The sequence below is a fragment of the Hippocampus zosterae genome, chromosome 4 (assembly GCF_025434085.1).
Source record: "Hippocampus zosterae strain Florida chromosome 4, ASM2543408v3, whole genome shotgun sequence".
NCBI lineage: Eukaryota > Metazoa > Chordata > Actinopteri > Syngnathiformes > Syngnathidae > Hippocampus > Hippocampus zosterae.
In genome coordinates this window covers 9624521-9651642 of record NC_067454.1, presented here as the reverse complement: position 1 = coordinate 9651642, position 27122 = coordinate 9624521, and the positions used below count along the sequence as shown (strand labels likewise).

Here is a 27122-nt window from a genome sequence, read left to right as displayed (position 1 = left end):
GTTCTGGCTTGCAACAAGTTGAAATGGGCCTATTTTCTAGTTACACCCCTGTTTAGGGTCTTTTTTTTCCTAAAAAGATATGGGAGACATTGATTACAGGAAGGCATTTGTTTCTGTTGCTTAATCAGGATGAAACACCTGGTGACTGATTTGGCATCAAGTAGAGGGCCTGTCACCATCTCATAAAATATGTCTGTGCAGCTGTTGCCAGTACGGCTAATGGCATTGGGAAAATAGCTTCAATAAAAATGGATTCTTCCCTCTAGCCACATTTTATTCCTATCCGCACAGAACAAATTAACTGATTGTAAATGCCTCCGGTCATTTCCAAAGTTTTGAAATGAGTTGCCAAACAACACCTCTCACCTTTGAGCTCGGCAGAGATAATGAGCCTGCCACTTGTTAATTTCATACACAAGCGGTATTTCATGACAAAATGTGACATCAATTTTCAGGCCGAACATGTTAAAAATTTCTTTGGCACCCATCTTTGAGACCGTTTGCGAACTTGTGCAGACCCTGAAGAATCAACGTTCAATACATTCGCAAAAACCTTGGCCGCTCAGCGGAACAAAGGATTTAAATCAATGATGCTGAAACAAAGAGGGCTCCCGAGTGAATCGCTCCGTCAGATAAAAAGACATCCTCACCAGGGATGCTGAGCCAACTCTTCCCTCAGGATAGTCAACATTGTTTAACCATCGGCGGAGCCACAAAAGAACTTGTTTCACAATCACAGGCTTAGCAACAAACAGAACATTTGCTTTTGTTGACAGGCATGCAGCCAAATGTTTTCCACAAACACTGTGAAGCAGGATAAAATAGTGTTTCATGCGGTGATTGTCCTGACCCCGTTAAAAAAACGGTTAGAATGCCAAGTACAGTATAGGGGGTCCACTCTTGGCCAGGGGTGTCCAAGTATGTTCCTTGAAAGCCCCCATCCAGCCTTTTTACATATTTCCCACCTCTAACGCAACTGATTCAAATGATCAGGATCGGGCTTTTTAAGGAGGGAGGCATCAAAAACGGGGAGGATAGGCCTCTCGAGGAACATTTTTGGGAAGCCCTGCTTGAGGCCATCAAATTAAACAATCCAATGAAAATCATTAAGTAACAGTCACTGAGAGGGCCGACACGTCTGTGCGGCATGGCCGCGCAAATCAGTTTATTGTCGTGTTTTTCGTCACCGGGGAATGCCGTATCGTCAGAAAGCATTGCGCACTGAAGGAACCCGTCAACAATTTCATCGTAAACACGGAATTTCTTGGTCTTCCAATCAACAGAGAGGAACACAATTATTCAGCTCGACGATACTGCAAGCGAACTGTTCTCCAACAAAAGTGGGCTGAAAAGTGAGAGGACAGGAGTGGGAAGCATCTTTGAAGGTTTTTGCTTTCTCACAAGAAAGAGGAGAAATTGTACAGATCAAATAAACAGAACATAGTTCAGCATGGTCTTGGAAGACATTGCAGCTGCTATCCCACTGGAACTAACTAATTGAGCTAAGTCATGAGCACAAGCATACAAAAGTCATGTTCTTCTTCAACAAATCTAAAAATATTATTATACACGACTCACAAAAAGATTGGGATTGTTGGCTTTTGGATGAAATTTCAGGAGGAGCCAAAAATGCATTCAAACCTTTCCAGATGAACTTAACATGACCTTGTCTAATCATTTGAATGCACATGTCCAACTGTTAAATGTTTCAATATTTATTGCACAAGTTGCTGTTCTCTAACGAGGAGCTTAATGGAAAAATTAAGGTGTTTGATCCTTGGCTTGACCAATAAATGTGCTGATTCAGTTAGGGCTGGGGTTGAAACAGTCGTCCTCATCATGCGGGTTCACATTTTGACAGAGACAAACTCTACTTTTTAGAATCAGTCTGTGGCTAACATTACTTTCTGTACTTTCATCAATCATTTTAATACAAGAGCAATGAAAAATGAAAAACATCGCTAAAGAGGATGACTTGTGAGGGCAAGAAAAGAACATACTGCGGCTTGTCCTTCTCTTGTCTTTGTTCAACATTCAAACATGCACAAACAGGCTGTTGGTTCACCGTGTTGCGGCGATAGAAGACCTCATGAGAATGGATTTACATAAGCGGTAGGAATATACACCGACTGACCTTCACGAGCGAAAGATATGCATTGATGGGCCTCAGAACATCGTGCTGACCGGACGCTTCATTAGGTACCCGCTGTGCTCATGGAATATGTGGCACAATCCAATAAATCAGTCAAGTTAAATCAAGGACCTTCAGTAGCTGTTTTAATTGTTGAATACACAAAAAAGGCAATTGTCGCTTACCATCCCGGTTGAATTTGTTGGATATGAATCATTGAAAGCTTTTCTAAAAATGACGCCAATGACTCACTCGGAAGAAGTCACGCAGCCCTGCCGCGTTTTATTGCACCGCTCCCGCTGGCCTCATTTCATTTCGCTTGGATTCTCCCTTCTATTTCAAGGCTCTGGGCTGCGGTGCCAATGAATGGAAGGAGAGGTACAGTTCACTCAAAGTCAGGGGTGTTTTTTTTTTTTTCTCCGAGCAATGTTGGTGCTATTAATTTTGCACAGGGGCCACGTGGAAAACTGGAACTCTTGCCAAGGGCCATCCTTATTATTTTGAACGTATTGAGAAAAAGAAGATTGTTCTTATTTCAATAGAATGCTACGTGTGAAAATGGCAAGTATTGTTGTCAAATGGAAATACACAATTTAAACAAGAGTCACTGATTGTGTAGTGCAGGCAGCGTGGGATCGGTCCCCACACGGTGACGCTGTGGATAGTGGGTGTGAATAGTTGTTCGTCTCTATGTGTGAACTGGATAGACGACAGCATCACCAGCTATCCGCTTCAGGATAAGCCGTGTTGAAAATGGATGGACGGCTGGTCATTCGAAACAATGTCTTTTGTCCACCATGGAGGAAATTAAAATGTTGTTAACATTACGACCACTCTGGTCGCTTTTGCTCGTCTCTTTTAGGGGAAAATATACGGTAGTTGCTCGAGGAGTCGAGAAAAGTCACTAAATGTAGCAAATGTTTTGCTGAATTGGCAACATCGCAGACAAGTCGTAGCTCACGATTGCTCCATCGCTTGGACCAACATCCACACGTTTGCACATAAAGTAAAAGCACAATTTTCAAAATAAAAGCATCGGCAATTTTACGTTTGATTTTGACTTCATAGCCTCTATTGAGGGCCAGTCAGAGAATGCAATTGCAAAATATATAACATGGAAAAAGATACTTTTTTTGTCCTTTAGAGTTTCATTTTTCCCTCCTATAAGCAAATGGAACATGGTGTGATTAAAAAGATTCCCGTAAAAATGATGCGGGCTGCACCGTAGGTAGTGGTGAGCATGTCTGTCTCACAGTCAAGTGGTTCTGCGTTTGAATCCCACCGTGAGTTTTGTTCAGGTAACTCAGCTTCCTCTTATATTCTAAATCAGGGGTGCCCATTAGGTAGATCCTGATTTAGATCTAAGACAGGTCCCAAGTAGATCTGATGAGTGTCGAGGAGAAAAAAAAAAAACAAAAAAAAAACATTTGTGCGTCTTTGTACATATTAATATATTTTTTGTGTTATGTACACTGCACCCTTATCATCTTATCAGTCTCATTTTCAAATTTTCAAAATATTTAAAAATAAAATAAAACAGGTAAATCTTGAATTTATGGTGGCGCGTGATTACATCACCGGAAGTTGTTAGCTCTCAGCAGTCTGCAATTGCAGCTTGTGATAAGAGCTGTTGCGCTCTATCTTTCATCGTCATTCTTCTCATTCAGAGTTTGCTTCGTGTACAATTCACCGAAGGCACGAGCAAAGAATAGGAATCTAGGAGGGCCCAGGGAAGCACTTTAAAACGGTATGTGTGAGCTACGATAGTTAACAGGCTGCAAAAGTGCGTGGCATGCCTCTGTTTCAGGCTGTTTCTCATCATGGCGCGTGTGTGTGTGTGTGTGTGTGTGTGTGTGTGTGCGTGCGTGTGTGCGTGTGTGCGTGTGCGTGTGCGTGTGCGTGTGCGTGTGTGTGTGTGTGTGTGTGTGTGTGTGTGTGTGTGCGTGTTTGTGCGCATGCGCGTGCCGGTAAGGATAGATCCCGGGAGGTTAGTTGATCGAAAAGTAGATCTTTGATCCAAAAAGTTTGGGCACCCCTGTTTTAAAGTGTTATAAAGTGAGTTTGTTGAACACTCTTAACCTAGTTCCTCGGTTTAACTACGATGTTTGTGATTTTGCTTTTTTAACCATATCAAGCACTTTGCATGACCTCTGTGAGAAGATCTGACACACAAATAAAATATACTAACTTATAGGATGCTGGAAGGAACTATGAAAAAAAACAACTCATGATGACGTTGTAATGTATGCAAACACAATCTTACGAAACACCTGCTGACCTTTTCTTTGAAATGACCTCCATCTGCTTCCCAGATATAGCAGGTGACAAATTTTATATGGGTGTGTCTGGCCAAAACTGACAGCATGGAGCCATAGTGGGTAGTACATCTGCTTCAAAGTTCAAGATTCTGCGTTCAAATCTCAGTTTACATGTGTGGAGTTTGGGGGTCGGGGGGGGGGGTGGTAAATTGTTAATTTTATGCCTGGTAGCATAAAAGGAGTATAAATGTGACTAAGAAAAGAAAATATGGTGTGTATTTCAACACTACAAAAACGATTAAAAAGTCGTTGGAATAAACGGTGAATGTGGACTGTGAAGGTACTTGACTTTTTACTTGATGTTTTTGCTGTTTTCCAAACAGTTTGTACCATCTCGCTCATCACTCCTGACATTCAGTTCTTGCACACGGATTGCCTTTTGAAAAACATACTCCGAATGAATCTGCCACCAAGTGAAACTTGACATTTCTCTGTGTCGTCAAAGCCGATTCACCCATGACGGTCGGGTGTGGAAAACGTTGACTGGTTTCATTTCAGGAAGGATACTGCAAGTGCTTTCCAAAAAATCTTCTACTCGGGCTCCGGGGATCCCTGCCAAACTGTCAAAATGCAAACACTATTTGAACTAACTCAACAGTTAGGAAGTTAAAAGGCAAGCGTGGAGCAAAGGGGGAGAGGAAAAAAGGGCTCAACTACACAAACTAGAGTGTGAGCTATTTGTTGTGTCAGGAGTCGGGATCAGTGATAAAATGAGAATCAAAACAAAGATGACACTTGCGGTGCAGCTTTTATTTTGTTATTTTCAGAGCGTGTGAAAATCCCTCATCGCCCTCGCAACCTTTGTCTTCATGAAATCTAGCAAGAGCCGGTACCGCTTTGCTTATTTGAATGCAACAAGCATGTGTACGTTAAAAAAAAAAAAAAAAGGTAATTTAAGCACCTGGCGATATTTTCATTGGGCTAAAAGAAGAGTGTAGGATGGCAGGCTTTATTTAGCGCTATTCATCAGGCTAAGCACCCGTGGTTCTTATCAGGATTAAGGCATGACAGCTTGAGTGCAACGAGCTGGATTCCAAGCGTCTATTCAGTTAGCGTCAAGGAGGTGTGAGCTAAATGAAAGCAGCCACAGATGAATTCCTTCATATTGTTAGCATCTTAAGCTTCATTTTTGACACGATGCTGTGGCCGTACACGTTAGTCCACAATTCACTTGCTATTATCGATCAATATTTTGAACTTCAATATTTTAGATAAAATATGGGTTGAGCTGTAAAGTTAATAGACTATTTCATGAATGTACAGACTGTCATGTAACTTCCTGTCGACGGACAGCAATTATTTTATTGGGATTTAATTTTTTTGGAATGAAATCTGTCCATTTGTGGCTTTCGAAAAGACATGTTGATGTAAAATGGTTAAAAATCGATGTTTGGATTTCACTTCTTTACTTTGCCAGCATCATTCTTGCCATCCCTTGAGTAATCGGTGGTGTCCGGCTGCATTGTGTTGAAGAATATTGATGACGCACAGCAGGATTTTGTGTGTTGTTTGCGTTTAATCATCCTCAATGTTGTCCTTGTCAATTACGATATATAGATACAGCGTGCCCCTCCCCATGGACATCAAGAGAAAAAAGGGCCACGCAAACACAACATACCTGACGAAAACAACAGAAAAAATGTCCTCCTCGCCAATTATATTGATACAGCATACGCCGACAGAAATTATATGGCACAGCAATGTGTCGAAATCCTTAAAACTTGTAAATGAAAACAAAAGTTTCTCCAACTCGAAAAATGTTTACCTCACCATGAACATCAAGAGAATAAATCGGAGAGTCAGAAGTGTGTGTTCAACTTTAAAGAGACAGTGCCACATTTATTAATGAAGTAGGGAAACCCATAAAATGTTTTGTTCCGCCCTTTGACAATGGAGGATGCTGTAAAAGAACACGTATCTCTCATATTACAGATTTACAAGTATTTCCAAATGTATTTTTCCTAGCCTTGTTATACTTGATCATGACGAGGGTACCCCACGGAAAGGTTTAATTGCTCCAAAATAAGTGTGACAAGACTTTATGACTCAGCAGCAACGTCAGGCAAAAACGGATTTATCTGGATTTTCTCTGCAATCATTCAAGGGCTTTCTGTCTTTTCTAAAGGGAGCTGCTCGATGCTTTTTATTCTCTAATACCGTCAATAGCTGCAGGCTATTGGCACGACCGTGCCTGGGACGATGTCTGTCTTTGTCAAAGCCAACTCGGCAACCAAAGTCTCGTATTTATAATGAAAATGCTTGCACATTTTTGGTCTTTCGAGTTGGAGTGAATTCGAAAACAATGTTACAGGTTGAATGGAACAAGGTTGGTTTGATTTATTTAATTTCTTCTGACCAAGCTTTACGATTTGGCCGTGAAGTGTTTTGAGCTAACCATTTTCCCTTTCCTTTGTTTTAATCTGCATTTCAGAGCATGATAAGCACCGCTTATGCAAAAGCACCGAATACATGAATCTTCACTTCAAAGTCAAATGGTTCCATAATGAGTACGTGCGCGAATTGCCAGCCTTCAAGGGGGTTTCGCCAGAGTATTCTCTGTAAGTAATATGCGCTCTTTTCCTCAACGTACATACACTGAATGGACATACGGTCAAAACGTATCACATGTGAAATGATGCTGCTATGATATGTTGGTGCTAAACAGCAAGATAGAATTCCTTCTTGATCAAACCATGCCAACATTTTTGCATCCGTTAATTAAGAGACCACTTTAAGGCACCGCAGAAAATGAACCGTCCGTTCAATATGCCTTTCAATGCATTTCCGAGATGACGGCGAGGAGGGGAAAGTCACACAAATACTTTGTCACACCTGATTTATCAGCACAGTTGGACGACTGTCACAGAGGCAACATTGTCTGAAAGTTAATATTGATGGTGGGCGACGCATACATTAAATTCCGTGTCACTCTTCAACATACAAAAAGGAGCGCGAGTCACACGAACAGATTTCAAAGGTAACCTTGGCGGAGTTCGTAAAAGCGCAGTAGGATTCAATAAAATAAAATAATGACAGGAATTCAACAGCACTTTAGATTTTTTTTTTTGTTGGTTGGTTGAGTTAAAATGTTTCAGTGCCACCATAAACTCCAGCTTGAAAGATGTCGGCTGAAGACATCTGCTGCGTTATCAGCTTTAGTAATAAGAATACAAGACACCTTGTGATAGCACATTTGGTGAAGTGGCAAACACACCAGGCCACTTAGGCCAGCTATAAGAGTGGAGGAAATACGGTCGTCTTGTAAAAAGGAATCCTACTTCAAATAAAACCATGTTGAATCACGTGAATTCTTCACTTACCTTAACCCAAGCACAATCATAAGGTACACTGCAAACATCTTCTTTTCTCCTTCAGGTGGTTTGAGCCGTTTGTCATTCAGTGGCTTGACGAGAATGAAGACGTGGCAATGGATTTCCTCAATGGAGCTTTGGAGAGAGACAAGAAAGATGGCGTGAGTAAAAAAAAATCAAAATAACAAATAAAATAAAAAATGAAAGTGTTCCTTGCTTTATTTAAATGGGCCAAGGAGAAGCCCTCTAAAAAGAATTGTGCTTCTCCAGGAGGAGACAGTCTCTCAGATAAAAAGGAATTTCACACAGACAAGAGGCATTCTTTGCCTCGGGTCGCACACGAGACAGGAATACGAACGGGACTGAATGAAACAGAAACAAACTGATTTCAAGGCAAAAAAAAAAGAGAGAAAAGGGTGGGGTGAGGCTGCCAGTATATTAGAGAATGAGTTGAATAAAGAAATTAGTCGCCTTCTGGGACCCTTTTTTCTGTATGGATCAGTGTAATTTAATATAAAAACTAATTATAGAACTATTTTTTTTTCCTAGAAAAATTTACAAAACGCTGGAAGAACCGTTTATTATTTTATCTTTCGAAGCTCACAAAAATGAGTTTACAACCATTGTGCCATTCACCATTGCAATTTTAAATTTGAAAATTGTGCATTCTGAATATTTTATATCTGCATTGTGTCTATTTTATTTATAAATTATTTATTTTACATATGTTTAGATTATTGTAATGAATTTAGAATTTTTTGAATGCCACTTAATGTAAAGATAAAACTCTGTTCCCTTCAAATATTTTGGATCTGTGCTCGGTGCAGATCTTTCTATTATAATGAGTATATCAGAACATAATTTCACACTTTCGTAATTGCACCTTAAATATGTAACTTTGTTAATAATTGATTGATACGTAAAAACTGACCTAGAAATATCTCAGTCGGTGGATTTGAGTCCTGCTTTTTGAGAAACGAGTTCTAGGATCTTTCCAGTGTTCAAACCGACATTTCACTCATTTCGTGCAATACTACATTTGAATAGGCTTTTCTCTCGACAGTTCCAGCAGACATCCGACCACGCCCTCTTCTCCTGTTCGGTGGTGGACGTGTTCACGCAGCTGAACCAGAGTTTTGAGATCATCAAGAAGCTCGAGTGTCCGAACCCCCAGGCTCTGGCTCACTTCATGTGCCGATTTGCCAAGGTCAGGTTTTTATTTGACAACAAGACACAGTGGAGCTTTTGAAATGTATTTGATTTGTTGGGGAAGTGGGGGATGAAGATTTTTTTTTTTAATCGAAAGTAGAAATGTGTTCCAGGGTCAAACTGTGCCATCAGAAAACCAACAGTGTATTTACTGTTGAGAGACTGCATCACCATTAGCTTTGAGATGCACATCGTCATTAAAATAGTTGGAATAAAAACACTGGGCTCATTTCATTCTCATTTCGAGCTGCAACCTAAGTCGTTGCTCGTGACTCGCCTCCAGAAATTCCATTGAGGAGTGAGGAGAGTGACAGAGAATGGAGACAAGGAGGAGGTAGAAATATTTTGTTGGGGAAATTAGACGACCGAGTTCGCATTACCGGCAATAAGTCGGAATCGTTTCCAGTGAGGGTTGGACTCTGCCAAGGCTGCCCTTTGTCGCCGATTCTGTTCATCACCTTTATGGACAGAATTTCTAGGCGCAGCCGAAGCGTTTTGGTTTGGCCTTATTACTGCAGCGTGCAGTGATATTGTCTTTCCTCATTTTTTTTGGGGGGGGGGGGGTTCTCTGTAATAACTGACTGTATTGATCTTTCATGCCATCAGGCCACTCGCTTGTATTGTTTTTTTTTTCCCCGCCTGATACGTTGCTGTGATTCATTAACTCATTCAGTACCAGCCAATTCAGGACGAAGTCTGAAAAGATGTTTAAAAACATCTTTGGGATGAATGAGTTCACAGCAAAAGCAAACAATTCTAATTAAAATGCTAACTCCCACCCTCCCTCCATACAGACTATCAACAAGGTTCTTCTGCAGTATGCCGCAATCATTTCCAAGGACTTCCCTTTGTATTTGAACAAGGAGAATGTGGTAAGTACATACTACAGTATATGCAAATATGTGACACGGGTTGATATTTATTTATTTGTTATTTATATTTGTTCCAAGATAAATATTTCAAGGGCATCCAGCCGAAGCTATAATAGCAAATGGAAGTGTTCTTGGTTGAGTCAAGCGGTGTGAGTCGTTATGCACGTTAAAGCAAAATTACTTACCGGTATCTCCCGGCCCAAAGTTTTTTTTCGTGGGACCTTTGGTTAATGTGACAGATGACCAAACACTTAGAAAGGTCCTTCCCACCACCCAAATTACGCCCGCCGGTTTTTCTGGTGGTGATGGAATATGAAGCAAAGGGTTCCAAACGAAGCAATATTACGGTATATTTTGAGTTGGAAAAAAAAAAACCTGTTTTCTTGTTAGACAAATGGATGACAATGTAAAAAAAAAAGAACAAAAGTTAAAAGCCATTGGCATGATGCAGTGGCAGTCATACATCAAATACAATGCAATCACTATAATGATGTTTGTTTTCCGTGCACTGCGACGTAGAGCTGATAAATGCAGAGATGCAATTATATGACTCAAAGATCTACTTAGAAGTATTGTAGCAGCGCATTGATAAATTTCATAATCATAAAAAGAAACACAAACGCCCCCCCATATAGAATCAGCCAACCTGTCATGAGCACAGTGTGCAGGATACTCAGTGAATATTTAGCGATGTTATTTATATAGTAGCCACTGACTTTTTCAACTTGATGCTTTAATATGAATGCTCACGAACCACACGTGGTGAATTTTATGCTACAATGCAGTCATCTGTGTGGGTGTGTTAGGGAAAGAGACTTTTCTCCTTCGCTAGAGTTCCGTGGCATCAATATAACCTGAACTTGGGACATTGTACAGTTGGAACACGGCGTAATCTATCAGAAAGCTACCGTAATCATCTGTATGAAATACACCTCGAAGGTCATAAATAGAAATCCATCAGATGGAAAACACTTAGTGTGGCGGTAACTGCTGTGTGATGACATATTTTTACGCCGCTGTGCAAACTGTTCAACTTGTTCCACCTCCTGCACCTCTGGTCACCCTGGGGAGCTTCAGTCGCTCAGCCCTCCAGCTTTGGAACACTGTCCCACCTCATATTAGGAACTCTCTTGAAGCAGGCATATTCTTTATAACTGGTTTAGCGATTAGCGATAGCAGATTTGCACTTGAAATAGTACTGATGTTTTTTGCAGTACAAGCGCCAAAAAACAAACAAAACAAACAAAAAGTCTCAAGTGGTTGAACTGGAAGTGTCAAAAAATAGTTCTATCGTGCCAGTAATTCGGGTGACGCTGCATCAAAGCCAGAAACCTTGTCCTCGACTTTTACTTCTAGCATTATTCATGTTTCTGTTTACGACAGGGCCGACAATATTTAAAGGTTATGAAAAGTGTTCATTGAAGAGTGCTGCAAGACAACTCTAAAAGTACCTGAAGGCACGCGCTCAGTAACCACCATGCTGTTTTTATGCTGATGTTTCCTGGAATTATGAACATACTGCAACATTAGCATAGGTTAGGCTAAGCTAGTGACTACAGATTGTTACTATGTACGACAATTGAGATGGTCAGAGAAGACTTTTCCAATAATGTACTGGAGTTAAAACCTCCTCACATGAAATGGCAAGCATGATAATTCTAGTCATTTTGTTCAATTAATGATATGTACTTTAAGTTAAGGTTGGTGAGTGTACATTACCAGTATTAAAAGCAATTAAAGGAAGTCAATGAATCTGATCGGAAATTTTAAGTCAAGAAAAAAGAAGCAACTTTACTAGCCTTTAAAGTGGCAGTCAAGTCAAAATTTCCCCAGCTTGACCAAACCCAGACAAGAGGTGAGCCGTGAGCTAACGACATGGGCTCTTAGGCACTGTGATGTCATTTTCAGTCGACAACAAGTGGCAGCACAAAGCAAAATGGGATCCCCATTAGATGGATAAAAATTAGTGGATTCCACAGATTCCATTAAAACTTAACTTCCCCTGAAACTCAAAGGGTTAAATTAATTTCATAGCCAAGCTTGTAAATAAGCCATGAGACACATTTCATCTGTCACTGTGATTTTAGGTTCCTGCGTTAATGGGCAGTTCCGCAATAATTTTTCAGCCTCCCACAAGTTACAGAAGGTTTCGGAGAAATCTCGTTTGCCATTATTCATTCTCTAAATACCGGATGCAAAAGGATCACAAAAAAGAGAAATGCAATAGGAGCATGGAGTCATTACTGTATGTGCAGTATGTTCTCCCGGTCTGCTTTTAGTGGTTCGAAAGGAAACAATCATACTCTTGTGTGGTGAACACAATCTCAGCCCTATCCATTAAATCTATCCTCCTTTTTATAAGCTGCGGGGCTGAATTTGCTACTATTTGGGGCAGATAATGCACATCACGCTCGCCTGACTAAAAGCTGAGAAGAATTATTGGCGGCCTAGCATAAAAAGTGTTGTGATTAATGTTCGTCATCTGTTAAATTTGTCAGGGAGCAGAAAAATCGATAATGTCCGGTGTATTCAGCGCAGGCATTCCTCTCCCAGTAGCATAATATTCCTCTGCTGACTGACAATGTAGTACAGACGTCTCGCATCACTTGTGTAGATGATGTGACAGGAAAGCCAAACCGATGGATGTTTGCCATTCCTATGTTTTTTGGAGGCGGGGGGTGCTTCTTTTGTTGACGTACTGGCCATGTATTTCCCATGTCATAAGTGAGTCAAACCTTACGTGCTGCTTCTGCCCAATAAGCGCTGTCATTTATTTTGCGAGACGTGAACATTAAATATGTATTATGTGCTGATGTCCCTTTTGTTTTGAACCCCTTTTCACAGCCCTGCATTCTTCTCAACAACATTCAGCAGCTCAGAGTCCAGTTGGAGAAGATGTTCGAGTCAATGGGAGGGAAACAGGTCTGTCTCCCCCCCCCCCTCCCATTCCTGATAAAATATATGGACAAGACGCAGTGGTCGGTTGTCATAGATTACGTGTCTTTCTCAAGGACAATTGAACAGACTTGCCATCAATTAGCAACGGAGGCTGAAATGCCACATCCTCACACCGTTCAGCCCAAGAAATAAGTACCAGGTCATGCTTATGTATATTATAATTTCGCGTGACATTTTTTGGAAGTGAAACGGCATCGACCCTGACAGTGTTGTGCTGTAATCCTTCCCTCAGTTTCCCGTGTACCAGACTTGTCAACGAATCTCCCCTGTCAGTTTGCTAATATCGTATCCCCCCCCCCCCCTCCCTCACGATTATCCTACTTGTGACTATGGTAACCTTGCCAAAGAGCCAGGCTCTGTGTCACTGTGGTCATTTCTACTGTTTTTTCAACATAATAGACTCTGCTCAAATCTGGGTTGCGGGAACCACTCGTCAGAGGTTTCTGTGATGGTTGGCCTAGTGGGGGGAGAAAAAAAGCAATTTTGGAAGGGGAAGCTACTGTGACAGAGCATGCTTTATGCACTCTGGCTACCCTGTCAAATAACCTACCTTGTGATCAGTACCCCTAATTTTGCTTGTACCTACCTTGAGGTCTAATTTTCTCTCTCATTTTGCTGACAGTGAATTTTCCATTTCGAAACACCATTGGGACAAGTCAGCCCCCGGTTATAGGCAAGGCCCTAGGATGAGCAAATAGTTTTTCCCAAAATGACAATCAGTCAAAATGCAATGTCTAGCGGGAATAACCACTTCAACCTGAGTACAATGCACCAAGAATTTTGAAAACTGGATGATGGCTCTAGGGACATTGTGCTTTTTGTGTGGGGTCAATAAAAACATATAAATACATACACACACACACACACACAAAACTGAGGAAGCAGGATACCCAGTTTGAAGAACTCAAATTTTAGGTAAGCCCCTGTGTGATCACAGATATTGGTGAGAGACATGGAGCTTGTGGGTCCATGCAGGTTTTGGAACTCAGTCGAGTTCGATTCTCAAAGTTCACCTTTTCTTTTGTGCACAAATAGATCAACCCTTTCAATGCGTGTGAAACACTGTCATCTCACTCCTGACGATGCAGCCCCTGTTGGTGTCTTCTTACTTGATTGCATGTTTCTCTGTAAATATCTAACACCTTGTCTCGCCTTGCGTTTTGTCTCCTATGGTCATGCCCTCGACCCTGATACCCAACCTTCCCGATAACCCCCTCCCTACCTCCCAATTTCCTTTATGTGCTCTCTCTCTCCAGGAGGAGGGGGTTGTGTCCTTCTGTAAGGTGTGTGTAGTGGGACCCGCCAACAGCTCTCTCTTGCCATTTAGTGAATGATGTCAAAAAGCACGAATTTCTTCCCGCCCACCCCTCCGCCCTTTCTCGCCACTACTCATACGCTTTTTTTCACTCCACCATGCCCCTCTAGTATGAATACCTTCAGGCAGCATGTGCCACCAAGCATACAGAATCTGAATTGCCCATCATCCCTCAGGACAGGCTGCTCTATCTCACCATCACCGGCACTGTCGGGATAGTGGCTCAAAAAACATGCGTTACCATCTTTTTATTTTTAGCTTGCTTCCTGACCCCCTCTCAGCCAGTCTTTTAACCATGGCAATTTAAGAAACGTGTCATAGCTTGTCGACCACCTCCTCCCTACCCCACACAAGCCTTTTGAGTTCAACTGGTTGTGATTTGAATCAGGTCATCCAGGCTGCAGCCACAAATGTTCACCTTATGGATTCAAGAGATATCTAGATTACTTTACGTTCCTGGAAATGGTGCAGAGAACAGATCGTGGTACCCGGCACCCTCCAGGGCATTTACTTCTGATGTATTAATGACTCCAGAAATCTTGATTGGCTTCTCCAATGCTGCCGGACACCCGGGTTTTTCTCAGGGAATGCTTTTCGCAGCCTTGGCACAATGTTGACAGTTTGGCATAAGGTTTTCCAAAACGTCAAACAACACATACATATAGACGCAATACTGACAACCACAGATTGGTAGGTTGTGTCACATTTTAAACAGTGGTTTATCAACCACTTATTTACTCGGTAACTGCATTCAGAATGGCTCCTCGTACGCAAGTGTTGAAACAGGCGAATGAAAACAAAGCTTGGCTTCTGGTGATAGGCTCGAAGCCAGAGGAGAGTTTATTCAGTTGGGAGGTGACCCCCATAAACCGATAACTCAGATTCAAAACTTCTTTTGAATTGACATAGTTTACCAGGATAGGATAGAAAAATCAAATTTAAAGGATTTATGTGAGAATACTTTGTGATTACACTACTGTATTTCTCACTCTTTTGTCCAAATCACCCTTGTGATTCTCCTCATCAGCCAATTCCACAAACGTAAATACTATTTTGAAACTGTTCACAGGACCAAGGCTGACTATTCTTCCTCGAAAAAAATTGTTGAAAAAGAAACAAGCTATAGAGAAATGACCCACAGATGATACGGAAAGGTGTGAAAACCTCTCAGAAAACGGCATTACTGGCAGGACTCAAACATTTGACCAGAGTGTCGATGACCAATTGAAGTCAGAATTGAATTTTCTGCTCCCAGGGTTCGACAGTGGCCTTGGATATCAAACTGTGAGCTTGGATTTTCCTCACTCATATTGCCATTAAGTGAGATTTCGCAGACACAGGATGGGGGGGAAAAAAACGATTTCAGAGACTGACCGACACCTGATTAAAGGTCAGGCAAAAACGTTCGCCAGGCCATTGAGACGGATGCTTAAACCGAACCTTTGCCACAATGTAAAATGAAAAAGTCCAACATTTGGCCAGTTTTTTCTGTGACAGAAAAATATTTTATACCGGAATGTGGTGAACTGAACTGACAGCAGTATGAATGTGTCCATAAGTGAGCAGCCAAAAGTGTAAATCAGCGGTGCTCATGTGCCGACAGAGCCATGTCTGCGGAGCAAGCCAACCAAATCATCGCAAGGTGACAAGATTTGAATACCAACTGAAAAGGAGCAGAACACTCAAAATTGTCTCCAGGTGTGAGTGTGAGCGTGGATGGTTGTTCGTCTCTGTGTGCCCTGCGATTGGCTGGCGACCAGTTCAGGGTGTACCTCGCCTACTGCCCGAAGACAGCTGGGATAGGCTCCAGCCCGCTCGCGACACTCGTGAGGGTAAGACGATTAGAAAATGAATGGAAAAAGAGCATACCACACACTATACGTAAACTGTATAAAATTAGATTCTAGAAAGAACCCTCTGGAAAAATCTTTCCAAGTTCAGTTCAAGGCCGAAGACCAACATATGCTATTTTGTGACCGTTGGCAACCCAGGCAGCAGTGCATCAAATCGTTGACTGAGAGTCTGTGGGCATCAAATCAGAAAAGATTTCATTTGAGAATGTAAAGATTTTATTTAATTCTAAATTTAAATTGAATGATCTTGTTTTTGTTGGCCGTGCTCATCATCCTGTTCAGGGGCCAGTGCTGATAGCCAATGTCTTGTTGCTCCCAAGCAACCGCAGTCACCATTCCAATCCATTGAATTCAATGCAGCATGAAGTCTTTGATTTTTTTCCTTGAGAATCCAAAAGTGAAAAAGTAACAATTAAGAAGGATTATTTAATTAATTTATTTATTTAGTTAGTTATTTATCTCCATCATAGTTGTATTTAAGCTTAGATCAAAAATACAACATTGAATAAGCAAGCCACAGGAGTGAGTCAACTTTATTTGTATTTTTTAAATTGAGTTTATAGGCCGAAAAATTGCTCGTTGTTGTTGATCGCCTAAAGTCTTTTTAAAAATTAGCAATATCCTGCCTTGAAAATAAATAATATAAATTGAAATTAAAATAAAGAATAAACGTTATTTGGGGCGTGGGATACTCAAAGTGATTGAAATGTGATTTTTCATATGTCGGTTTAATATTTCTACAAATAGGAAAAACTGGAGCTGACAACAGATTTGTCATAGGTGTCGTAGATATTCTGACAACCAAGTTTATTTGGGTTTTTTTTTGCACTATGTTCATATTTTGAAATAATTAGTTCAACATGCTTGTATATTGATAAACAGGGCTTAACAACTCGTAGCGTTGTAATGGCTAACATTGTTATAATTAACATTACAACTTTGTTGCTCTTGACCCAAAATTCTGGTAAATCCGACTCATCACATAATAAAATCAGTTTCGGTCCTGTGGCCTGTTTCTCCATCTCATATTTTTCATTTGAGTCTTATCATCAATTCATAATGGAAAGAATGAATCCAGAACTACACTTTCCCTTGATATTCGACTCTCCCAGCTGTGACTACTGTATGGTACGCACGAGTGCGCGCAGCTTCTTCTAGTTGGCTGATTCTACTCCGCCAACGCCATGTTTTATAGCCGCGCTCATCTCGGAGCCGTCCATTTGTATTCAGAGCGATGCTCGGCACAGATGGCACGAAGAACGAGCGGAAGGCAAACAAGTTAGCAGACCCCGTTGAACACCAACACCCCCCTTGCACCCCCCCCCCCCCGCTTCATTTCAGCCCAGGCATCCTGCAAAGTTGTAAGGCCGTGTAGCAGCTCTGCGGAGTGCAGCCATCCAGTAACTGTCCGTCTTTTTTCTCTACCATGACAGCTGGATGCAGAGGCCAGTGATCTGCTCAAGGAGCTTCAGAATAAACTAAACACCGTGTTGGATGAGCTCAGTGGTGTCTTGGGCTCCAGGTGAGTATTAGCACAACCCATGTACAAATTTCTCAGACGAATGACACCACTAATCTGCTTTACAACTAACATCCCACACGCTCCATTTAGAGACTCTGTCCGAAACATTTCAGACACAAATAAAAAGCTCCCGGGATGCACTTTACGGCCAGCATTCATGAATTAACAACTCCTCAACGTTGCTAGGTTTATGGCCTTCTGTCCACCAAGTCATACTCTTCAATTCTAAACAACTAAGCCAATTTCAATCAGTTCTACTTGGAAGGGTAGTGTACTTTTGGTGAAGCCGCCAATTTCTTTTATGTCTTATACTCTTTAAGGTCACAGGTGAGCTAAGGCAAATCAAAACTGATTCAGGCGAGTGGCAAGGGGCATCCTGAACTGGTTCAATATCGGGCATATCGAGACCAACGACCATTAACCTTTATCCTTAATCGAGTCTTCAATTATTCGATCAAATAAATGTTTTAGAATGTTGGGAGGAAGTCAAGGATAGCATGCAAACTCACAGCAAAGCTGGAGCCAAAATTCAAAACGCAGCGCTCAGAACTGTGAGGCAAACATGCTCAACTCCATCATGCTGTTCCTTGCTGCCCTGAGGCCCTTGCCTCATATCGGTTATAAAGTTAAGATAGCAAGGGAGCCTGTTACTGAAAAATAGACCAACTGCCATTCAAACAATACCTCGGATTCTTGCGTTTTCCAAAAAAGAATGCTCTTCCCTGAACCAAAGTGTCATTACACATTCTACGGACACAAGCGGAAATAAATGCTCCGTTTCTATTCCTCAGTTTCAAACCGGTCATCGAGGATTGTGTGAAGCAGATGAACCAGGAGCTGGTCCAGATGAAAGGTTCGGCCAAGGGAAGTAATGCTGCTATGGATGCAGAGACTGTCCTTCGACCTCTTATGGACCTCCTTGATAAAAAGTGAGAGAAGTCTCTTTTTATTCATCCTGTACAGCCCGCTGACCTTATTTTGAACAACAATAGAGTACATACAGTAAAGTGTTTTTTTTCTAGTGGAGAACCTAGCTTTCTAAAGAGACATAAATACTGATGCTATACCTCTTAGTAACACCCTTCTCAAGACAGAATGAGGGATAAAAGAACAGATTGTGTCAAAGACAAGCCATTCCTGAAACAGCCACAGAGATTATAAATGGTTCAGATGATGTTTAGAAGTCAACTCTCAGCCATTGTCAAAGAAGCATCGAGGTCAATGGAATTTTACAGAGGGAATCCTCTTTATGGTATGGAAATGCTAATCCTGACTCCCATCTGCACAATATAATGCCACAAAAAGGGGTACTGGAGGAGTTCATTACTGCCCCTCACGGTAGCGTTCATTGAATTCAATGATACATTTTAGGATGACTGTATACCCTCGGCTATTTTGGGGCGATCTTGGTCCAGTCCTGCCAAAAATAATGAAAAACTAGGCCCCTAAATTACATGGATGCGAGTTTGTGATAAAACGTGAATTCCTCAACAAGCTAAATGCTCAGCTCAAATGGAAGCAATGTATAGGTAACCCCCCTAAATATTTGCGGCTCGGAATGTATCGTCTGTTACTCACTGAAAAAATGTACTCTACATCTTCACCATTTTCATACTCGGGGCAGAGTAATGTATCAAATAATTTGGGTTTGTCATCATCAAGTGGCATATTGGTGCCAAGCACCGAAATGAGGGGGTGAGGTCAAAAACAAAAAAGTGCTTTGCCAATTGCTACGATCTTGTCGCGTCTATCGGCAACTGAAAACGCTTTTTGCGTGGATGTCAATGTCAATTGCAGATAAATTGGATTCCGCATAGAATAACGATATGCTATTGTTAGCTCATATCACCCAAAATGCTAATGCTACATTGATAGGCCTTGTTAAAATCCATGGCGCAGGCCAGCTTAAGTCAGCGATGCTTATACAGTACAATACATATGCTCTCAGCTGCAATGTTTGTGCTGGCCTACTGCTTCTGACTAATAGCGAAGAGAGAGCTCCCCACCTTATCAATTTGGCTTCAAAAGATGTACGTGTCAGCATCCATCATTGTGTTTTGCATTATTTCCAGGGTAGAGACAAAAGTGAATCCAGCGCACTATTCTGCCTGCAAGTCAAAGGTACTGAGGTAGTTTTCAGGCTACAGCCGTAGTTACAAGTCAGCGTACCTTTCAAGATATATTTTTGCAAGTGTAACAATCGCTCTGCCTGAACTTGGAATCCTTCCACGCCACCCGGTTTGACAGATTGGTCTGTCACGGAGATATTAAGCAGCGTTTTTTTGGCTCGGACAAAATGGATCCATCGAGCATTGTGTGGCGGTAATGGCAAGCGGCCAACAGACAGCAAAGCCCTTTTAACTCTTTGTTCTTGTATGTCGTTGCTGCATTCCACACCCTTTTCATATTAATGTTGACTTGTAAAAGGACTGTTTATGGTAATAAGATGAATTGTGAATGGTGTGCAGGGTGGGAAATGCTCAAGCCCTCTCATCCTTCGTCGGATGGAAAACAGCATAACAAGTTGATTATTTACTCTCATACAAGTATTATTTAGCACTCAGCTAATACTTTTATATTTGAAGATGTCTCTTAAAGCAACGATAAAACACATGCTTCTTTTTTTTTTTACACCAATTTTGCAGTTTGATGTTATTTGCCAAGATTTGTGAGAAGACAGTGCTGAAACGTGTTCTCAAAGAGCTTTGGAAGATCGTGCTAAACACCATCGAGAGAACCATCGTTTTGCCCCCGCTGAGTGACCAGAGTGTGAGTGTTTTTGTTTGTTTTGTCTTTTGCATGATTACCAATAATGTATTTCATCATTTGCTGTTTAAGAGCCATTAAGTTGCACACTTGGCTATAACTTATCATCACATTGTTTGTTTGTTTTCGATTAACACATTCATTCATGTTTGCCATAATCTGTTCATTTTATTCCACAGTGGGTTCTGGAAGATTTTATTAAGATCAATTAATTATAATTTTTTTAAGCAATACTTGAGAACTCAACATGTGTTTCAAATAGTAATTGCTTTTTTTTTAATCCTTACTTTTATGGTTTTGTGCTATTTCTAAAATGCTTCAAGATGTCACAAAATGGCAGAAAAGCCCTGTTGAAATTGGAATCTGTCTCAAGTAACATCTGGAAAGAGACAAAAATGTTAGGAGGCAGGGGGGGGGGTGCTGAAGTTGGTCGTGTAAGGTCTTTACTACATATGCATGTACATAGGGTGCTGTTTTTTTTATTTATTCTTTTTTTTAATCGATTCATTCGTAAATAATTTTTTTTCAGGGTCATTTTGAAACTATATGACACAGTTTCCGGATTATAGTTTGTGGCATATGTATGGATTAAACTACGAATATATGCAATTCTATTCTTCATTTTTATTGGAAACATGCTTGCTGGAAACTGTCAATAACTCTGCTGATCTCTGTTCATTAATTGCGCTGCAGAGGTAACAGATTTTTTTCCTTAATCTGAATTGTAAATATTTGAGGGGGGGTGTACTTGATCCCTATCCCAATGAATGATGAAAGATTACCGTACAATATAATGTTAAGACACTTTTCCTACACACGGTATTTAATGTAATTCCACTTTGAGAATCCTCGATGATGATCTATTGTGGATGTCTACACAACCATGGATTTTTGGCACAAAGGTGGATTTATTATTATTTTTGTCTTCCAGCAGCAAGGAGCTCAGATGATCTTCAATGCGGCAAAGGACTTGGGACAATTGTCCAAATTGAAGGTAATCCAGTTTCTTCACTCCGCTGCTAATGTGCTGTAGAGTTTGCTTCATAATGCCTTTTGGTGACTCATATCACACTTTATGGTCAGGTCGTATACTCTGCCACTGTAGATGTATGCTTGAAATTCACTGTTCTGTTCATTTATTTTTAATGACTATTCTAAGTTTTCCAGTCTTATGAGCCATTATACAGTATATTCACATGCTATATGGACATAAACCTCCGCAAGGTCCCACCATTTGCTGCGACAACAGCGTCTACTTTTACAGTAAAACTTTACTGGTATGTGACTTTGGCCCACTTCATGCATAAGGATTTTTCAAAAGTTTGTTCATCTGTTAGAGAGCCCACACCTGATGATTAAAAATCAGGCATCTCACAGTTTTGGGCGTACTTTGCGTGGTCTGCTGCGATTACTTCAATACAGAAGACCACAAAATAAAGATGTTCAACCACCAATCTTGAAACAAATTTCTCAGATCTCAGAGGCAGAAGTCTCACGTGATTATATGGGATCTATCGAATACAAAGACAAAGTCTCACTACTAGATATATGGATATGCACCAGTCTTTTCAAAATGACTGAAGCGGGGACGTTGAAAAGGGGCAACGTCATCAAATCAAAAGATTTGCCCAGGAAACAACTTCAACCCACTTTTACACAAAAAAAGGCAGACCCATTTTTTTTTTTAACTGCCGCTTACGCCGGTTCCCAGTCAGCTGTTGAATAGATTTTAAAATTATGCTCCTGGTGTATAAATCGCTGAATGACTTAGATCCCGAATATGAGGGCTGTACACTAATTGGCTGATAAAAATGAAGGCTCGAATCAGTCCTTTCGGATTTGAGTGAGAATAATTCATAGCATATTGTCACGCGTACGAGTGTCACAGGAATTGGGATGGCAACGCGTGTGACATATAATGGAACGCTTTTGCGCGTATATTGGAATGTTTAGCCAATGGATGAACATTAAACAAATGATTTCTCTAAGCAGAATCTGAATGGGAACATTCACAACAGGTGTTTAATCCACAAATGGGCCAATACATTACCTAAATGAATTAGAATGAATGTTGATGAAGTCCTCTTCATCATACTTGTCAGCTGCTTCTTAGAGAACAGCAAATCGTGCAAAAACTACTGAAACACTTGGAGATATCCATTCAAAGGTTTCAAGAAGGTCAAATCCACCTGTAAAGGTTGTGGTGCCCCTTTAGTTTAAACTAGGAAATGCACCCGAAACCAAATATCCAGATGTATTTTTTTTTTTTTGTTTTGAGTAGTGTATTTTGGTTAATTTAGATTGTGGCCAGAATAAAAACGTTTTTTTCCCGCCACATGTCTGCGGCTCTGTAAAATGGTTGTTTTGTGTGTTTGTGGTTGCAGTTTTTTTTTAAACCAGTAATGCAGAAGCTATGCATTTTTAAATACCCATATACAAGTCCACTTAGCCTAAGAGAAACAAATCCTAACAGCCTAACACAAATCATGCGGTCCAATTAATATATATTAGGTCAACATTTTTCTGTATGTCCTCAAGGATTTTAAATGCAGCAGTGCAACTTTGTGTGCATGGATAATCTGGTTCACGCTTGCACTCACAGTGTGGAGTGTGATTATACAACAACAAAGAAGGAATGGTAGCTGCCTGTTGAAACCAAAACATTTGTTCGCTACTGCAGTACCTCGGCATCAATCCAGCCGAATCATGTCTATTTACTGAAGTCACTCGTGGACGAGTAATGTCACAGGCTCTGAGAACTTTTGCTTTGACTAACCACCGTGAATGCAGATACCGGAGGTATTTAACCTGAGAGTGTGACGCAACAGATGCACGCCCAGTATATGATTTTGCCTTTGCATTCTTTGGAGTCGGCAACCATCCCCGTTGTTCGTGGAAACGCTGCCATCCTTCGAGGGGGCGACATCTGGAGAGGAGCGCACAGATGGGCGTGTGTCTGTATCCTTCCTAGAGCATTAAAGTCGTTTATTATCCTCTTGTTAATGCTGGTCATGAGTCATAATCATCTCGTATGAGGGATTTTCAGAACAAATGATAGCCAAGGGTATATAGTACTCGGCTGCAAATTGGGTGATGTGGGGCGGGGTGTTATCTATATAGTAGTACAAATGGGGTTTTGGAATTTATTATTGTTATTATTACTGATAATAATAGCAATAATAATAATATTAGTTGTCATATTAATAATAATAATTATTATTATTATGCTTATTATTATTAATATTATAAGATAAGCAGTTTGGATCACGGATGGAGGGGTAATAATATTATCAATGGTAGTGGTATATTATAATTCATGCCAAGTGAGTTTTACACCAAAGAAAAATTACTATTATGTAGAATTGCAGAGAAAACACTGAACCAAGGCATACTGGGCAGAAGGACTGCACATTATGGAGCACATATCAGTGTCAAATGAAATTCTAAACACCAACATCACAGCACAACAAGATGTTTAATACTATGCACGGAATGGGCAGTGTACTATGAATCATTGTATCGTGCTGTCTGTGCTAAATGGAGCGCTGCACTTGGCGTACATACCACTTTATCTACACCTACTACAATATCATGTTAATGGCTTTCATAGTGATGTCGCTGGTTGCTCCTTGTCAGCTCGGTCCCATTCATTTGTATGTACTCGGCACGGTAGGTATATTGCTTGCGCACGTGTTGTTGACAGGGACTGCAGGATTCACATCCACAGATACTGCGCATATGAATTTGTAAATATTGTTACATATTTTTGTAAAACAATTTATATATGCTTCATTTCTAGTATATGAATGGCGTGGCGGCAGCGCAGTAGCTAACTCTTGCTTGCTTAAAACTCAAAATATATAAGTCATACTCCCCAAAAACTGTGATTTTTTTTTGTTTTGAAATGCTTTTGGGTTTCTCACAAAACTAATCGAAGCAATTTCGACCTCATCTGCTGAAAAAGTGTAGGCACCCTTATTGCAAAATCATCTTTAATATTGTGCATGAATTTTTTTCTACTATGACAAAGCTGCTGCCACTGTAGTTGCTGTTGTTTTGGTTAAAGGAATTCACATGCTCAATGTTTTCATGTCAGCACGTGAGTGATCACTGAATTGAATTAATTTCCGCAAACACCCTTTTGTTTTTCTTCATCGGAAAGAGGATGCATCTATTTAAACTGTGGTGGTTTACCACATCTTTGCTCTTTGGTTTACCGTGTCTTGCACTGGAACAGAGTCAATTGAAAATGAAATGCGCGCAGTTTGGCACTTGCCTTGCATTTTAGCAGAGATGGCGATTTAAGTGCTTGCTGTCTCACATCGCCTCATGGAAATCAATTTAAAGCCATCTCTGATTAAATGAATATGCATAAGAAAGCGAGGCAGGGCTTTGCGTTTCATCTGCAAGTTCTAATTTTAGGGACGGTATGTGTTTTCTCTGCAATGCACCATAAATATCAGCATGGGCGTGTTAACGGCTTTGTAAAAGCTAATTATAATCGGCATTAGAAGTTGAGCTATTTTACAGTATCCTGACTACGTTTTTGACTACACTGCTCATGATTAAGATTCTCTTATCCTGGCACGTTATGGCAATGTTCTTGTTTCCCACGTTGAATTCAAGTCTGCACTTGAAAAGCGTGCAAGCCACAGTTCAATTCAGCAAGCTAATTGTACTTTTACGTTGTTTTATGTTTGTGTCCCTCCGCAGGAGCATGTCATCCGTGAGGAAGCCAGGAGTCTGACTCCACGGCAGTGTGCCGCCATGGACCTCGTGCTTCCCACTATCAAGGTGAGTTTTATGGTCGAGAGGCAACTGGCCCAACAGACATGAATGGATAGATTGCTTGAAGCCATTATTTTGTTTTGTTGTTTTTTTTTTTTGGCTCTTGGGTTCCCCATACAACCACAAAATGCAATTTACTGTTCAGGTGGGGCTCATATAAAAAGGATTTATGTGGATTTTTTTTGTGATGCAACTACAGAAGGTTGCCGTTGCTGACAAAGAGGAAAAAGGTGATAAGATGGACATATTGTAGCAGTTTGGACTTCAATGAAGTGTAGTGACGAACACACTTCCCTGTCCTGGCCCGGTTTCGTTTTCAAGAGAAGCTAACCCTACATTGTATTACAAATCGGCTGGCATATTTGTAGTTTCCACAAAATATTGATCAGTTTCTTTAGACAGTCTGTCGACTGCGGTTAGTCTGTTGTTTATTGATATTTAAAGAATAGGTACTGTCCTTTTTTTGGAATATAAAGTGATAGTGACAAAGACTCATCTTATTTGTGTCCTGACTGGTTAGACTTTGAGTTATGTACTACTGTACCTGCTGTGTCTAATCTAGTTAAGTGTTGCGTTTATGTATGTTCAGCTCCACCTCTAGTGAGGATGCGCTGGAGATTTATAGCAGTGCACATCTATATGTTTTCGCTACTTTATATTTCCTTCATTCATTCATTCATCTTCCGAGCAGCTTGATCCTCACTAGGGTCGCGGGGGTGCTGGTGCCTATCCCAGCTGTCTTCGGGCAGTAGGCAGGGGACACCCTGAATCGGTTGCCAGCCAATCGCAGGGCAATTTTGGCAAAATTGGCAATAGGCAATTTATATTTCCTGATGGCTCATATTTTTCTGGCAAAGCAAAGCATGCAGTGTGCTCATATTAATTCACTCTTATAGTACAGTTGGGAGACCAAAAGCTTGACATCTTCTCTCCACAAAACTTTCACACTAAATACATTTGATTTGAATTTCATGAACATTCCAGACAGGGCCTCCACATTTCCATGCGTGCTAATTAGCTGCAAATGTGGCTTAATGCATTTGCTGCCACTTCCACTTATCACTGAACCATTCGCAACATGAGTATAACACATTGTCCGATGCAAACCCAAGAAATGGTTGTTTGCCTGCTTTCTGCAGCAATATTTCCATGCTGGAGGAAACGGGCTAAAGAAGACATTCCTGGAGAAGAGCCCGGATATGAAGTCCCTCAAATATGCTCTTAGCCTTTACACTCAACCTACAGATGCCTTGATCAAGAAATATATATGCACCCAAACCTCTCAAGGTAAGACACCCCACTAGCTACAAAGTCTAATTCACTTTTTGAGCTGTTGTTTATGTAATATATTTTGTGCTACTGTACACGTGATAACAATTCTTGCTCACCTGGTTACTGCCTTTTCTCTTTGATAGATATATGTATGGAACCTTTCAAACTCTCTCTCGCACTCACTCACTCACTCACTCACTCACTCACTCACTCACTCACTCACTCACTCACTCACTCACTCACTCACTCACTCACTCACCACACACAAACATAGGTTGCATATAAGCACCACCTTGCGAACTTGCAGTTTGCCTTTTTTCTTTCATGATAGTCACTACACACTTAATAAGGCAAATGCGGGATCTAGAAGTGAAGGTAGTGAGGTGGATGATGCACATTAGGTCAGCAAACAGGGCAGCGATGTGCTGGCTTTCGAACGTTCGTTCATTAATCACCACCCCCCGTTGCTCATGACAGTGACATATTTAGAGCCCGGTGTGCGTGTACTCGTTTATTCCACAGAAGCCAGAAGTATGTCGCACCAGCGGTCAGGCTACAATAGAAAAAGGAATTTTTCTCTCTTCAAAGTGTGCAGCTTATTTTGTGGTTTTGTGGATCATTTGGGTTTTTTGCACCCAGAATCCCCTGTGCTTGGGAAACGTGTTATTATTCCCTTACGTTGCATAGAATGCTACATGCTGTGCATAGCCAATAAAGATTCTAATTGGAAGACTCTACTTGAATTTGATTTGGTATTCAAGAGAGTGTTTTAGACTTGAACTATATGCTTGGCCATGTCTAGGTTGT

At 40.9% G+C, this 27122-nt stretch overlaps 1 protein-coding gene across 4 annotated transcripts in view; it reads left to right on the top strand.

The window, feature by feature from the left end:
• The window catches only part of LOC127599131 (protein unc-13 homolog C-like), a 109416-nt gene that overhangs the window by 73968 nt on the left and 8326 nt on the right, over positions 1-27122 (top strand). For 2 of the 4 annotated variants that reach the window (XM_052062810.1, XM_052062811.1), the window contains 11 exons: positions 6881-7007; positions 7825-7921; positions 8824-8967; positions 9764-9841; positions 12686-12763; positions 17401-17489; positions 18281-18418; positions 20135-20258; positions 21187-21249; positions 24969-25049; positions 26183-26330. In XM_052062810.1, the coding sequence (XP_051918770.1) occupies positions 6881-7007; positions 7825-7921; positions 8824-8967; positions 9764-9841; positions 12686-12763; positions 17401-17489; positions 18281-18418; positions 20135-20258; positions 21187-21249; positions 24969-25049; positions 26183-26330 (1167 nt within the window). Of the gene's footprint in view, positions 1-6880; positions 7008-7824; positions 7922-8823; positions 8968-9763; positions 9842-12685; positions 12764-14055; positions 14083-17400; positions 17490-18280; positions 18419-20134; positions 20259-21186; positions 21250-24968; positions 25050-26182; positions 26331-27122 lie in introns of all 4 variants that reach the window. The other 2 variants (XM_052062809.1, XM_052062808.1) reach the window with 2 other exon arrangements.